Below are 17,111 nucleotides of genomic sequence, written 5' to 3'. Positions count from 1 at the left end.
AAATGAAATGTTTTTGTAGACTGGAGCAGATTCAGCGCTCTGTATCTCTACAATGAAATATAGAAAATCTTTAAATTTGGGTATTTTTTTCTCTTACTATAGTACGTTTTTGTCAGCTTGGTATTTGTGTTATAGATTCCTGATTTTGAGGCATTAAATATGGAAAAAATCATGCTACATCTTGCCTACAATTTAAATGTAGGCCCAAAATTTATATATTTCATTGACAAGACTACAGTTTTGACCATATTAAAAATGTGCTAAATTTGAATTTTAAGGCAAAAATTTGGTTCACCCCACTTAATAAGGCCTAATTAATAAGAAGTGTGTATAGTTTTGTGCATGTATTTTACCTGTATGACTTTAGTAAAAAATGATTGGCACAAGATACCAACTTCATATTTGGTGCATTTGTTAACTCAAATGCTCTATTTTTATTGCTGTAAATTATTTTGTGGCAGCCAATCAGATGTAAGCAATATGCATTTAACCTTAACCCAAAGAATAATAGCTATGCGTTTAATGTGTAATTTATATCTCAGAGCTTAATAAGATAAAAGCCTAAAATTCTATCTGCAGTCTATTCAGTACAGTGACGTTATTTCCTGAAGGTATTGATCAGATCTGTCTGATCAGTCAGGAAGTTCAGTGATTTCACACACACTGCTATTTTAGTTTAGTATGTTGTCAGTAATTTTACTCTCATCACTGATTTGCATCATTTACGTACAAATAAACGGCACGAATATAATAAACACAAATAAACGCGGCACGTTACAGTTACGGAGACTCAGTGTTGTGTTTTGGGGGAATTTTCATACACAAACGGTTTACTTTGAGAAAACTTGAGAATTGAAAGGTAAACAAACAAAAAAAACAAGAAGAAAATCAAGTTTCTCAACACTAAACCATTTAAAACGCATCTCCATAAAGTCATGTTCATGTTTTGATGTTGAATCGTTCTTCATTGGGTTTCGGGGTCAGACGTCGGGCACCTTCTCTCTTTTCTGGAGAAGTTCTCCACAGCGGCTCCAGAATCTCCTTTTTGCTTCACAGTCCTATCTTCTGAGCATTTCCATTTTTCCCAGCAGTCTCTGTTTCCGCCTCGTTTACGTTTGCGCTCCTTTTCCTCGGCCTTTCGCTCTAAAGTATGACTCATTGTTTTCACCCGAGGAGAAAAGTACCAGGGTGCCTCTGGATCGGCAAGCGAAGAGGGAGAGAGGTGTTTGGGGTAAGCACAGTTTAGGATGGTCCCTTTTTCTCTCTCTGTATCATCCGTTCACTCCACTTCTTCTGTTTTACTATTCTTTCGTTTTCCGCCATTGTTTCTGCCATGTTTGCCATCTTTATTCCCGTGTGTTTGTGTTCGTGTGCCTGATTCTGTAGCTGCAGTGACGTTAGCGAGACGTAGACGCTCGTCCCAGAATCTTCAGGTCCTCATTGTCTTGTTTGTGGACACATGCAGAACATTCGAGAGCCCCGTGTTGGACGTGATGTTCAGGGAAACAGGGAGCAGAGGAGTCGGACGCTCCAGCAAAACAGTGCTTAAAAACACCTTTTAGCTCGTCTGATCCTGAAACTCGTTTCTAGGCAACGTAGTGTAGATCTGAGGAGAGGAGCTCTGCTGTTTTCTCTTTTAGACGAGTCCGTCTTACCGCAGCGTTCCTCAGTCCTGCTCCTGGAGAACGGAGAACCCTGCCCTGAAACTTTACTGCTAATTCGTCTTGTTTGCATTTTGGCCATTTTTCTCAATCCCTCACAAACAGAGTGGGATAATGGCTCAGTCAGACGAATATGAGTCCTAATGAGCTCATATCCATCAGTCATTTTACTGAGATAAGGTCAAATACGTCACATAAGAGTTAGCTAACTCACAAGTTGACAAGTCTGGCTAGCTAGTAGTTTAGCTAGATAACTGTAACTCAGCCTGGCAACAAATACAGGCAAACCTTAGCCTGGCTAGCTAACTGTAGCTTAGCTAAACAAGTCAACAAATACAGGCAAACCTCAGCCTGGCTAGCTAACTGTAGCTTAGCTAAACAAGTGAACAAACACTGGTAAACCTTAGCCTGGCTAACAGGCTGCAGCTGGTAGCTTTAGCTTGGCCAGTGAGCTAAATGAGTGAGCAAATATTGACAAACTTTTGTTTGGCTAGCTGTCTGTAGTTTAGCTGTATAACTGTAGCTTAGCTAAACAAGTGCACAAACACTGGTAAACCTTAGCCTGGCTAACCACAGCTTCAGAAGCTAACCATAGGTTAGCTAGCTAACTGTAGCTTAGCTAAACAAGTGAACAAGTACCAGTAAACATTAGCCTGGCTGGCTTTAGTAGCTGACTGTCACTGAGCTGGTTAGCTCAACAAGGGAACAGACAGTGTATCTGCTTTGAAATTTGCTCCTGGATTTTTCTCATTTATTCTTTTTGAGGTTTTTCACTCTGAAACTGATGGAGAAGCAGGTGTAGAATTTAACAGTGATAAGACACAGCAGGTCATTTTGACCTTCCCACTCTGATTTGATGTTACGAGTTAATTATCTGGTTAGTTGGGGCCGGTAAGGCGCTGAGACGTGCGGGACCCGGACTGGGGGGCGCTGCGTTACTGCATGCGTTCTGGGAGGTGACGTTTGTGTATGTTACTGTAATACAGCCTTTCTCCTCTCTCGCCCTCAGTGTTAACCTCCTCTCTCTCCTTCTGTCCATTTCTGCTCCCAGGTGGACGATGACCGGCCGCCGTCGCCGCGCCCCAATCAGCTGCGCCGCTTGGCCTCCTACGTTTTCTCTTCGTCCACTCTGGAGACGGAGCAGTACCCTCACTCCTCCTTCATCCAGCGCAGCCGCTCGGCCGAGAGCAGCCCCGCCCACGGCAACCACGCCGCCATGCGGCCGGGCAGCCGGCGCCACGCCCCTCTGCAGCCGCCGGGCAGCCCGCGGAGCCGCCACTCCGTCCTCAACGCCTCGCGGACGCAGATCCAGCAGATCCTCGCCAAACTGATGAACAAAAACAGCTGAGGGGCGGAGCCTGCGGCTCCGTTAGGACTCGTTACAGGTCACCTGTCTGGACGATTCTCACTGATGCAATAAACTCTCGGCTGCTTTAGCGGGAAGCTGGAAATCGGGAAGAGGATTATATATTTTGCACACCCAGCTTGTTCAGCCTGTTCTTGCACTTGGAGCGTTTCGTTACTGATGAGGGACGCACCTCAATTACGTCACCAAAAAAAAAAAAATGCACAAAATTTGAGTAAAATGCTGAAAATTTTGAGAAAGTTTTCACATTTTTAGGATGAAACAAACGGATCATTTAAGATGGAATTCAGTGACTGCAGTTAACACTACTGAGATTCGTTTGAAAGCATAAATGAAATGAATTCAACGCGACAACAAAATTAAAGAAATCGTTCAACAAAAAACAAAGGTGCACAGTTTTCCATCAACCCTAGACGAAGTCGATCAGCCAAGACCTTTTTTTTGAGTTTAGCGCTGTAGATACAAGGCTAACATTGCTAACGTTGTTAAGACTGGAAGTCAATAGTCACCCAGATCGTTTCCATAAACGCTTCTTCATCAAAGAGGTGTAGATGTGGTTTAAGACACACTGTGACTCACCAGCTGTTGACAGACCACCTAGAATCAGCTTTTGTGACCATGAATACAGAGGAATCTGATCTGAGATCAGCTCTGCTTGGTCAGGGTCGGCCCTGGTTTTCTCTGAAACAGCTGCAAACTGTGCTCTAAACACCGTCTACTCATCTGAGCCACCTTCATAAAGTCCTGGACGTGGTTTGAGAAGTTTTGGCACAAAAGATTTGGGTGACTATTGAATTCAAGGGTTAGCGACATTAGCCTCACGGCTTCAGTTTTAAACCAAAGCTAAATTTGGACACCTAACGCATCTCGGCCGATCGACTACACCTGGGGTCGGTGGAAAAGTGTGTAAATTAGATTTTTTGCTATTCTTTTAAGGTTCCACTTTATTTGGATAGATTTTCTACAGACGTTACTATCTGGGGAGCGTTGTGGTCACGTTTAGGAAAGATTGACGTGATATTTAGGTGAGGTATTAGTTGTAGTGGGCTATCCAAATAAAGTGTCACCAAAATTAATAAATAAAAATTTTTGTTTGGGTTTGCTGGGCGCGCCGGATCGTGCGCTGGTGGACTGAGTTCCATCACTGCGTGAACTTAGCATTAAATAAAGATGAACAGTTCGTGAGAAACGGGGAGAAGAGCAGAGCTTCCACTGAGTCTCGGCTTCTTATGCAACGCTTCGTCGTCTTCCGAGTGATTGGCACATGGTGGGCGGAGCTTCTCACCGCTTCTGTTGCTTCGGTTAAACTTCACCACAGCCGACTTGTAAAGGTACACCGAGTAACACTTCAGCGTTTTCAGTCATTAAGATGGACTTCTCTTCGTTCTGATGGAGGTTCTACTTACTGGGCGTACCTTTAACACTGACCCCACCGTTTCTGAGCCATCGTCATCCTCATCGTCATCCTCATCATCATCCTCATCCTCTTCATCACTCTCACTGAGCAGATTCTCTCTGATCTAAAGGTGCTTTGACTCATAAAGGAAACAATATGCAAGTGAAGTGACGAAGTGTGAAGCCGTGAGCAGGAGCTTCATGTCCAAAGAGTCCTGATCCAGATCTTCACTCTCACGCTTTAGAACGCTTGTTCACCTGCTTTACACCTGAGTCTGAGCGAAAGTCGTCGGTCGAGTTCTCCGTTTGGATGGAGATGTAGATCCTCTTACAGGTCTACTGTTCATACTGTCGATTTGCAGTTCGTTCACTTTACGTCATTATTTATGTGTAACTGCGCAAAACCAACGAACAAAACCTCGACACGGAAAGTTTACAGGAGAAGGTAAAAACACCGTTGACTTCATTTTTGGAGCGTTTCTATTGGCCGAAGTTTTAACAAAATGTAAAGGACAGCTGGAATCTTCAATTTACACAGAACAATAAAAATCACCAAAATTGGAGATGCATTCTCCAATTTTATCGTTGTAAGTGACATAATCTGAAGTCGCCCACCAATTTTAGTCAAAATTCGATGATGAATGGACCAATAGAAACGCTCCAAAATGTCCTACATTGAAAGCTAACAGTGTTTTTTCTTCTGTAAAGTTGCCGTGTTGGAGATACGAGGTTTTGTTCCGACAGTGACGATATATACAGGTTTCAAAACACAACTACACTCCTAAAAAAGATGGTTCCTCAAGGGTTCTTTAGTAAAGTCAGTGGTTCTGTATAGAACCATGAACACTCACAGAACCATGGTTCTCTGCAGGGTGAAACGGTTCTTCAGATTGATGAAGAATGTGTTGTATGTGATTCTATATTGAACTATTTTGAAAATGGTTCAACATAGCACAAAAAACGGTTCTCCAAAGAACCAGTCCCTTTACTGAAGAACCTTTGAAGAGCCATTTATTAAGAGTGTATTGAGTGAACTGAGTGAGAAATAATAAATATAAAGGTTGTGTGGCTGGTGATGGCTGAGTCTTCTGAGGGTTCTAAGTGAGTTCCACAGTTCCTCAGCGGGTGAGTGTGTGTGGTTCTGCTGGTCTCCGTCTCCTCCTCTGGTCTGTGTGCTGAGACGTGAGAGGAGCTGAGTGACGCCGCCGTCTGAGTGGAGTGATTGTAGACGTGCTCAGGTGACTGTTACGTTGTGGAGATCTGGGCGTTTGTTGTGATGTTGTTCAGTACTGTACTTCACTCCTGCACTTTATTAAGGACGGCCGCCTGCAGCCGTGACCCCTCCACGGACTCGAGGAGCGGAGATGCGAGTCTGTGCAATAAGAAGTGAGCAGTGGTGGAGAACTGATTTCCTGCTGTTGGTGGAGAGAATGAAGAGAACATTTTCTCACATCTTATTCACGTCAGAACTAGGGCTGCAAATAACAGTTATATAGTCACTTAACAGCTCCCCATATCGCCCCCTACACTTCCTGTAGTGTATTACAGTCTGTCAGAGTGACTGTGTGGATCATATGAACATATAGAGGACTTTTGTTCTGTGTAAATTATGCATCAACAATAAAAATCCAGTTTATTGATTGGTAACTGCAGCCCTAGTCTGACGCTGTGCTCTAATTTCAGGGGGAAAATGCCGATCTTGTGCATTTTTGATGTGTAGTAGCTTCATTTGATACCTGACTTGGTTGTTTGTAGGTCGATACACCAGGAAAGGAAACGTTCTTCCACTCTTATAGTGCAATACATGGTCACTAGTGTGAAATGTGATGGGTTTGTGGAGGAAGGAGTCAGGTTTCTGCTGACTCTGCTGACGCATGCGAAGGGCTACAAAGTGTATTTGCATCTCTGCTTAGCTGCGTATTGATTTGTATCTGCACATTTCCAGAAGCAAACATCCAGCACTGCAGGCATGCTTTATATTGTAAATGCAAAAAATAGAGGCTTCTTTAGGTGCAGAACATGTTATGCAAAAGGCTAAAGTAGGTCTGTTGAGATACAATATACTGTACACTATATGGCCAAAAGTATGTGGACACCTTTGTCTGTGGGAATTTGTCCATTCATCCAGAAAAGCGTTTGTGAGGTCAGACTCTGATGTTGGACGAGAGGTTCTGGCTCACAATCTCCGTTCTAGTTCATCCCAAAGGTGTTCAGTGGGGTTGAGGTCAGGGCTCTGTGAGGGCCACTGGAGTTCCTCCACACCAAACTGGTCACTCCATGTCTTTATGGAGCTGCTTTGTGCACAGGGGCTCAGTCCTGCTGGAACAGGAAAGGCTCTTCCCCAAACTGCTGACACAAAGCTGGAAGCAGATAACTGTGTGAAAATGTCTTTGTGCTGCAGCATCAACATCACCCTTCACTGGAACTGAGGAGCCCAAACCCTGAAAAACAGCCCCGCCCATCATCCCTCCTCCACCAAACTCTACTGTTGGCTCTGCATTCTGGTAGGTAATGTTCTCCTGACATCCACCAAACCCAGACCCGTCCATCAGACTGACAGATAGAGAAGCTGATTCATCACTCCAGAGAACACGGTTCCACTGATCCAGAGTCCAGTGGTGGCACTTTACACCACTCCAGCGACACTTGGCATTGAGCATAGTGATCTTAGGCTTGTGTGCAGCTGCTCAGCCATGGAGACCCATTTCATGAAGATCCTGACTCACAGTTCTTGTGCTGATGTTGCTTCCAGAGGCAGTTTGGAGCTCTGTAGTGAGTGAGGCAGCAGAGGAAAGGAGTTTGCGTGGTCTGCCGCTTCGTGGCTGAGCTGTTATGACTCCATTTCACAATAATAGCACTTACAGTTGTCTGGGGCAGATCTAGCAGGGCAGATCTAGCAGGGCAGAGATTTCACCAACTGACTTGTGGCACAGGTGTCATCCTGTAACAGAGCCATGTTTGAAGTCACTGAGCTCTTCAGTACGACCCATTCTGGGTGTGTCTAAAACACCGGAACTCAATAATCAGGATTGTTGTCCACATACTTTTGGCCATTCCGTGTATGTTAAAGAAACCAGAGGAATGTGAAAAGGTTCAACAGCCGTAATGTGCTGTTCTCCTCTCCGTACCGCTGACCTCTCAGCGAAGGAACCGTGACTGTTTGTGTGCTTCTGCTGGTTGTTTGTGCTGCCAGCGCCGCCGTGGCTTTCCCACATGAATGTAGTGACCGCGCTCCAACACGCTGCTAACTCTTGCACTTCTTTTGCACATGCGCTTTTATTTCGGATTCACGGCGACGTTGCTGCGGATACGGCAGTGCTTTTGTAAAAAACTGTACACTGAGGCACAACACTGTTACTCTGTTCACCCTTTCATATCTGTGTGCACAAGAATGCATTTATTTAATCTACCTTCAGTTGCATGGAGAACCAGTGAAGAACATGTGACTTCAGACGGTTCTAAGCGGTTTGAGCTTAGAATAGAAATGGGTGCAATTAGCCAAGCTGTTTTTTTTGGTGTATAAATAAGAGACATAACATGCAATACTACTGCAGACTACCCAACACTGCAGAGTGTGGTAACAGCTCTCTGTTTATGTGTAAACAAAGCCTCATAAGGCCTCGAACAAACGTTTTAGTACACAGAAACCTCGTTTATGTGTTCAAACTTGGCACAATTAATCTGATTCCTGCATAATGAAGTGGTTCAGATGTAAACAGAGTGGTTCAGAGTGGTTTGGTGTGAAACGCTCTGTTCTAGATAAACTTACTGAGTCAGAACTGTTCACAGTGGTGGTGATAGGAACCAGACGTCCACCTCTAAGAGCTCCTCACAGAAAGTTCCTACATGAAATGGTTATGAATTCACTGCCTGATGACTGAGACACTGTTTTATGATAGTTTAGAGAACTTAAACTCCATTCATGGTGGAGGGATACATGCAGGGCGCTGTGAGGCAAAATAGTCCCCAAAGAAAACTTACTATTTCAGATTTTCCACTATTTTCCATCATCAACATTCATATAAACTCAGAAGACTCGTGTAGGTTCACTGGTGGTTCTGGATAGTAAATAAAATGTCTATATCTGTGTTGTAGTCATGGCGACGCCTGGTTCCTATCACCACCACTGTAAAGACATCTGAACCGTTTCACACCCAACCACTCTGAATCACTCTGTTTATCTCACACACTGAATTATGGGGGAATCCAGAAAATCCCCCTCAGCAGTTCCGTGTTACGCTATAACATGCATCACTGATTGTGTTTGTTCTGTAACGGATCTGATCTGAGGAGGAATAAAGAGGCGCTGGGACTGTAGGTGGACCCGGTTCCTCCAGGCACTGGAACGGATTCAGATCATGAAGGGTTTGTTTGTTAGATGATGAGGTGTTAAAGCAGCGAAGCGGCTCCTTCAGAGCTGGAATGTAAATCAGATCTCGCTGCCGAAGTTCTTCACCTCCCCGTCATCGTCGTCAGTAGCTTTGGAGAATGTTGTGGTTCTGCAGTGTCCTGTGGAGACTGTATCTGTGCACACAATGCCTTTGCCGTATTACACGTTCTAATGATGGTAAATACTGTACATAGCTGTGAGCTGCATGCCGAGAGCCGGACTCGGGGTGACGTGCAGTTTAACGACGGAGATGATTTACTGTAACTAAAACGATTAAAAGCTTTGATTAGTGTGGGTCCCCTCAGTTCCCTACTGTACACAGAACCAACCTCAGCACTGTAACATGACACGTTACAGCAGCAGCAACTGTACGGAAAACTGGTTTAGCTCTCGGTTCACAAATATTAATATCAGAAATTTATTACAAAGAATTATTAGTATTAAAAAATGGAATAAATGACATTTTAAAAAAAGGGACTCGGCACCGCCGGCCAAGTTGCACGTTTTTGTTGATTCTCTTCCCTTCAAAATAAGGTAAACGCGTCTTCTTCAGAGAACAGACTCAATTATGGACTTTTCTGCCAATATTCGATTTATGTATTTATTTACTTATATAAAATTTCTGTTTATTTGCTGATTTTAACATATTGGGAATAAAAATCCAACACAAAACAAAATGTGCCAATTTTTGCCAAGGCCAAATGTTATGTTCTATTTTTTTTCATCAGATAAAGCTTAACTGTGAATTAAAAGTTTTCAAAATTCTGTTTTTACTTCTAAATTTTCAATGTTAGCACAGGTACAAATTCATAGTAATAGAAAAATAGCCTTTATTCAAATGAATTGGGAAAAATGCTGAATTCTTACCAGAATGAAATGAATGTTCATGCTAATGTGATTTTGACATGTAGAATTTTATTTTGTTCTGTTTTTTTCAAATGGAATTTCTGATATCAAATTTGTTTTCAACTTAAAAGCTAAACTGTCTTTCCACAAAACTTACACAATGAAAGTGAAGCACTAAACTGTATGAAGTGTATAAACCGTCCTGGACTGTAGGTTTCTCTGAACTTCTGTGACCAGAAAGAGGAGAATCTACAGTAAACAATACCAGACTGATCATAACCGGGGGTGAGTGAGTCACACTAGCCTGTAATATTGTGATAAATATGTACAGTAACTGGAGTCTGACTTGCCGTGTTTTTGAGTATGTATGATGACCGTTTCTTTTATAATGGCCGTGTGGCTGTACAGTATTACAGTGTATACAGCTCAAGCATGTATTTTAAACTTTTATAACTATAAACTATATCGAATAAAGCTGGTGTAGAAGATAAAGCATGTAAAGTGGTCTGTGTAGTGACACGCTGGGAAACACCTGAGGAGGCGGAGGCGGTGAGCGAGGCTGGGACGCTGGAGGGGCTGCAGTGTGTTTTTGTGCCTTTTCTGTCTGTTTAATCTGGACAATCTGGAAAAGCTCGTCTGCAACCAAAACTGCATTAAAGTGTTCGAGGAAAGCGGCAGCGTGTGTTTCTCATTTCTCTGATATGGTGGAAGAAAAAAGTGTAGAGAAAATACCGTACATTATTCTATAGATACACTCTTAAAGAGATGGTTCTGCAAGGGTTCTTTAGCAACACAATGATTCTATATAGAACCAGAAACACTCAGAAAAACATTTGTATGATTGAGGGGTTCTCTGCATGGTGAAATGGTTCTTCAGACTGTTGGAGAATGTGTTATATATGGTTCTTTAGAGCACCAAAAGGATGTTACGATGTGAAGCTTGTATCAATAGAACAACCTTTTTTGGTGCTAAATAGAACTCAAAAAGTTCTATTTAGAACCGTCTACAGCACATCCTCCATCCATCTGTAGAACCATTTCCCACTACTATTATAGTCATATCTACTGTGTATAAAAACATACAAAACAAAACATATATATACATGAGAGAGAGAGAGAGAGATACATAGATAGATCGATGGATTAATAGTGCGTATATAAAACGCTGCTGTCAGAATAAAACCTCCAAAATGGTAACTTTACAGGAGAAGGAAAAAACCTACTTTACTTTTAATGTAAGTCTATGGAACCAGACACCTTTCCAAGTAATTTTGGGCCGTTTCAGCTTCAGATGATGTCATTTCTACATTTTCTAATATGATATTATTACTGCTTTGTGTTTATGTTCAAAAAATTATGTTTTCTAAAAAAAAAATTCCATTAAAACCTGATTTTCACTGATGTTCTAATAAGCTGTATATTGTGGAAGCACAATTTGCTTCGGTCTGTTCAGAAAAGTCACCATCAGTTTATCACAGCCCTATTTATAAAACATTCGTACGCACAGATTTTATCGTAATATGATTGTACGTGAAAATTCATGTTTAGTCCATTCATCATGAAATTTTGACACAACATAAAGGGCAGTTAGTCATTTCAAAATATAAACATAAAATACAACAAGAATAAGGATATAAGGCTTTGTCCCAATAGCAATGATATATATTATGTTATATTATTATATGCATAAAGCATACAAAGCACAGCCATAACATGTAATGCTTTTTATCAATATTTGATATAATGCCTTGTTAATACAGTTTAATATGTTCATAATGTCTTATAGATATGGAATTTGTAGAAAGTGTTTTTTGCTTGTAAAGTAAGAAAAGATACAAGAAGGCTACAGAAGGAAACAGCTAAACTGTAGTGGACAGCATGGGCAAGTTTAGGTGGTCAGCTACCTCAGAGACCCTCCCTGATACCGTTATCCATCACAGTACAGAAGGAGAGTGACTTATGATTTTACATTCTTTATATTTACTTTATATTACAGTTCCTTCAGACCTAAAGGCATTTTTTCCAAATGATTTTAATTTAATTCTAATTTTCTTGTCATCTTCTTAGAATACCGAAGTTGTACGATTGTTGGTTATGCCCTGTCATTGCAATCTTAATTATACAATGCAAATGTTAGCATTTTGATACGTGGCTGCTGTACTGTCTGGCAGTGCTGGTGTGTATTATGGTTTAAAAAAAAGGAAATATTGTAAATATTTTTACATTTTTACCAGACGTCTGCAAAACTGCTTCTCAGAATATTAGTTAGTCGGGCTCCTAAGAGGATATTTGGAATAGGATATTCGATGTTTCCTCTCCAAGGTTCATGACTAAGGTTTGTTTTCTTGTAGGCCTCAGTCCCAAGTGAACCCCTGCTCTCTCCGACTGACTACCGGACCAAGGCTCCATTCTCCGAGAAGGAGATGTTCCACATCCTTCCCAAGCTGCAGGCCAAGCGGGCTGACTTCCTCACAGTCATGCTGACGGGGAGCCTGCATCAGCGCCGTGCCTTCATCGCCACGCCTCCAGACACTCAGGATGATGGTCCCGAGGGACGATGATGTGACCAAGAGCGATTCGGACAGTGGGGAGAGCGAGAAGAGCACGGAGCGAAGCCAAGATGGAGCTCCCTCCACCTTACTGGCCGATGATCCTCAGAAGGGACCCAAGGAACCTGGTTCAGTGGCTGAAGTTGACCCTGATCAAGAGGATATTTCCAAAACCCTTGTTCTGTTCTCTCCGGGAGATATGAGGAAGTCCCCGAATTCTGGGGAAGTGGTTGAAACGTGCCAAGCAGCAGCTACAACAGAAGCTCCTCAGGCTGAGAAATCTGTTGAGAAAGCTGTGGTGGACTGTCAACCTTTGGAGGACAGGCAACCTGTACAAGAACCCTCGGTGAGCCAGTCTAAGACTGCTGATCATGGAGTACCCATTTTAGTCAAGCAGAAGGGTAACCTCTCAGTTCCGGTACCAGTCACAACAGCTTCTGCTGCATCTCCTCCTTTCACCAAAGTGGAGCGCACCTTCATCCACATCGCTGAGACCACACATCGCAATGTCATGTCTTCCAATGGTCCACAGGTCCAGGAGTGCATCCCTGAAATATCAGCTCTTGTGGAAGACTTACCACGTGAAGGGGAACCCCAGAAGGGTAAGAACAGTGTCACCACCCCTTCAGAACCAGAAGGACCAGGAGGCGTTCAATCTGAAATCTCCTCTCAGACTCCCACTGAGGAACCTCAAGTACTTACTGTGCTTGATGGGACTGTACCTGTCCAGATTGGCACCAGAGAGGACATACTTGTCCCTCCTGTTTCTTTGGAGAAACAGGAACCCATCCAAAGAGACAGATCCAGCAAGGGGAGTCAGGAAGCTTTACCAGAACCGCCCAAAGAAGAGTCCCAGCAAGGGACATCAGAAGATGATATAGGAACAAAAATTGTCAAACATTCCGTATCTCCCCGGCCAAAGAGCAGGAGCCGCATTCCCATCTTGGTGTCGGAGGAGGATGCCGGCATGGACCAGTCACTTTCCACCCGGGAACGGATGTGGAAGAAGGCCAAGCAGCAGGACCTGGCAAGACTGGTTGTCGAGAGACAGAGACAGGGTCGATGGATGAGGCTAAACTCTCGGACTTCTTCATCTATGTCCTCTGGGGACGAGCCTAGGAGAGCCTCAGAGACTCTGTCCACCACTGGATCAGAGGAGGACACTCACAAATCAGATGATTCCCTCAATAAAGTCAAGAAGGAAGTGGGGGAGCAAGGGCGTGACGTGTGGCGCAGCAGGATCCCTCGACCTGTTACCCCAATCAAGAGACCTTCCGTTAAACTTTTAGCGACTATTCCTTCTCCTTTAACATTGCCAGGAACCAGCACAATGAAAACAGTACATACTGCTAGCAATGGGTGAGTTTCTTCTAATTAACTCAGTAGTGTTTAATTACATTAACTGAGATTGTTTGAGCTTAAATGTTGTTTATTGTGATGGTAACCGGAGTTCAAGGTTGCCATTGTTTGAAGATCAAATGGGTAATTTCTTTTGGGTACCACTATATTTTCTAATGCACATTTGAAAACTGCATTGTGAGATCATCTCAGGAGTGGACGACAAAAGTTGTTGCTGATATTGATAATATTTTACTGATTACGAGGTGCACATCTCCTATGCACAGGTACAGATACTGGAATGTTCTGAACGTCTGGTGACATGAAACTTCTGTAAAGGTGGTTCCTTAAGAACCCTCAGGAGGTTCTGGTTTTGGGTGCAACACCTCAAATCACAGCTGTACCAGATGTTCAGTTCATGATCACTTGGTTCAGGTGTGCTTTATTCAGACATACAAATGTAATTAAACAACTTTCATCCCAGTCCAGCTCTGAGATCTGACCGCACACTGATTTGAAGGTCAGCTGTTCACTTCTTTTAGAAAATGTACCCATGAACTCACTCTTGCCCAAAGACAGTGCTCCTTGCTGGGGTGTCCGACCCCAATCCTGGTTTAGTTCCAACTCTAATCCAGCACATATTCGTTTAGAACCTCCTAAATATTAGTGAGGCATGTTGGAGCCAAACTCTGCAGGAGGTAAATTCTCTACTCAGTTGCAAAGCTGGGAAACTGACGGTTCTCTCAGGACTGAGATTATGAATCTCAGGATTCATAAGGGGGAATTGTTTTGAAGGGAAATTCCGATTTGTTCAAAGTTACATAATTCAGGTGTAATCAGAGTGATTCAGAGTGGTTTGGTGTGAAATGGTTCAGATGTCTTTACAGTGGTGGTGATAGGAACCAGGGGTCGCCATGACTACAACACAAATATAGACATTTTATTTACTATCCAGAACCACCAGTGAACCTACACGAGTCTTCTGAGTCTATATGGAATGTTGATGATGGAAAATAGTGGAAAATCTGAAATAATAAGTTTTCTTTGGGGACTATTTTACTCAATATGTGTACATTTTCAGTTTGAATTAATTTTTTTAACAGTAGGTTTCGACACTTAGACATATTTGACTTTTGTTTTTTTTTCAGCCAAATGTTTGTCCTTTTTTCTATTTTTTGGTGGGCCAATTCTCAGTGGATCCCTATCTTCAACAGCTGTAACATATGCTTGTTTGAACAATCAGACATCTTTATTTTAAGTACATTTAATGTACAAAATGACTGCATTTCTGCAAAATTGTTTTTAGCAGAGGTGAAACCACCAAATAACATCTTACTGTGTATGAATTTTAAACTAAGTTGTTGATGTAATTTTCTAGCATTTTGGACCGGGCCCAGAAAGTTATGCAGTGCTAATGCTCCTGGATCAGTGTTGGTCACTCCTGGATTATTGGCGTTCCACACTTGATCATTTGTAAACATTCCTTTTCTTTTACTTTAAGGCCCAAAGCTCTGCAGTCAAGACCAGGTGTCATCGGTGGTCCTCCTGTGAGATCCAAATCCACGTTGTCCCACTGCACCCAGCCCGGGGGGAGTCCACGCATGCCTCTGCGCTGCATCTTCACCACGTCCCGCCGCAGTTTAAGCACAGCCCAATGCACTTTCACCTCCGCCCGGACCACCAGCCCCTCCCCACAGCGTCCAGCTCTCCGGACAGCGGTAATGGACCCTCGGAGAGCTCCACTCGCCGTTTGCAGCGCTCCGGCGCCGTCCGTGCGACCCAGGACTACCGCAGCCTCTCAAACGCAGACTGTCCCTCACAGCAAGAACCGAACCAAAGCCCCCGCCCCCGCTAAGACCACCGCAAAGGTGAAAAAAAGCACAACTGACATTCCGGCTGCAGCCAGATAATACCCTGTGACTGCCTCTTCACTCGGATTGGTTTTTTTTTTTGCTTGACTTCAAAGTGTTGCCTCACACAAGCAATCCCCTCATTACTCCATTACTGAGCTTCCACGTCTGTGAACGACCTGCTTCACTTTGTAAATGTTTACTGTAAAACACCAAAACATCATTTCACATTTTGCACAAATTGCCGTATCACTTTTCGTACCAGGCTGAACTTTCTCTTCGAACGCGAGCTTCCAGCAACTTAGAGTACGTCATATTTAGCCAACATGGTGCTACTTGCTGCGTATGTATTTTTGTGCATTTTTATTTATGAATATTTGTTACACACGACATCCGGTTTCTGCTGAACCTGAAATTAGCACATACGGACATTTTCTAGAAAAGGAAGCACCCACTCGTTCCTGAGAGAGATGAGAAATCGGACTGTTGAACTTTCACCACAGAGCAGTTGACCGTTTGCAAAATTCTGACAAGCCCCGCCTCCCTTAGTTACTATCGCTGTCATACTTTCAGTTCAGGCTACCTGGTAGCATCTTTAGCAGCTGTGCTAACAGAGCAGAGGAACATTTAGAAGCTCTGTTCTGAATTTCAGGTGTGAAAACACCCTAAAACGTTTTCATCTTCAGGAATGGAAAAGAAGCAGCTCCACCTTCCAGATGACCAGGACAGCGTTAAACACTCCTCACTGACTCCTTTCACCATTTCTCACCCTGATAACTCGGACTGCCGCCGACGTTCTCACTGTGGAACTGTTCTGACGGGGGAAGGAACGTTTATAGACGATCGTGATTTGCGGAAGCGCACAGCGGTCATTATTTTGCAAACGGTCAATTACACGTCATTAATCCCTCACAGCATTCGAACAGTGTTCTATCTCAGTTATTAAACGAATAAATGAAAAAATGAATTATCACAAATGTGGTCGATCAGCCAGGACGCGTTCGAAGCACTGGAGCTACAAGACTAATGTAGCTAACAAGGAATGGAAGCTTATGTCCCACCAGTTAGCGCCAAGCTAACACCACAAAGAATTTACCCTACCAGTTAGCACCAAGCTAACACCACAAAGAATTTACCCTACCAGTTAGCACCAAGCTAACACCACAAAGAATATACCCCACCAGTTAGCGCCAAGCTAACACCACAAAGAATTTACCCTACCAGTTAGCTCCAAGCTAACACCACAAAGAATATACCCCACCAGTTAGCGCCAAGCTAACACCACAAAGAATATACCCCACCAGTTAGCGCCAAGCTAACACCACAAAGAATATACCCTACCAATTAGCGCCAAGCTAACACTACAAAGAATATACCCCACCAGTTAGCACCAAGCTAACACCACAAAGAATATACCCCACCAGTTAGCACCAAGCTAACACCACAAAGAATATACCCCACCAGTTAGCGCCAAGCTAACACCACAAAGAATATACCCCACCAGTAAGCGCCAAGCTAACACCACAGAGATTGTACTCTGCCAGTTAGCGTAGCCTCGTAGCTCCAGTGCTACATTCAGACCCTGAACTCATCCTGGCTGGCCGACTGTGTTTGGGGTCAGGCTGGGGGAGCTGGGTAGGTGTGTTTTTAATGGAGAGCGATTGCTTTAAATGATATTTTGAGTGTTCCTTTAAGCTCCATTCTCAGTATATGATA

The 17,111-nt window shown here is 43.3% G+C and overlaps 1 protein-coding gene across 1 annotated transcript in view; it reads left to right on the top strand.

Moving 5' to 3' along the window:
• Positions 1-15,521, top strand: part of ttbk1a (tau tubulin kinase 1a) — a 47,741-nt gene extending 32,220 nt beyond the window's left edge. The window contains 3 exon segments of the mRNA XM_036564317.1: positions 12,010-12,204; positions 12,206-13,566; positions 15,047-15,521. Of these exon segments, the coding sequence (XP_036420210.1) occupies positions 12,010-12,204; positions 12,206-13,566; positions 15,047-15,455 (1,965 nt within the window). The 3' untranslated portion in view covers positions 15,456-15,521.
• Positions 15,522-17,111: the final 1,590 nt, after the last annotated feature.

This window comes from Colossoma macropomum, unplaced genomic scaffold (genome assembly GCF_904425465.1).
Source record: "Colossoma macropomum unplaced genomic scaffold, Colossoma_macropomum, whole genome shotgun sequence".
In the NCBI taxonomy this organism is placed as follows: Eukaryota; Metazoa; Chordata; class Actinopteri; order Characiformes; family Serrasalmidae; genus Colossoma; species Colossoma macropomum.
This window is presented reverse-complemented; position numbering and strand designations above follow the sequence as displayed.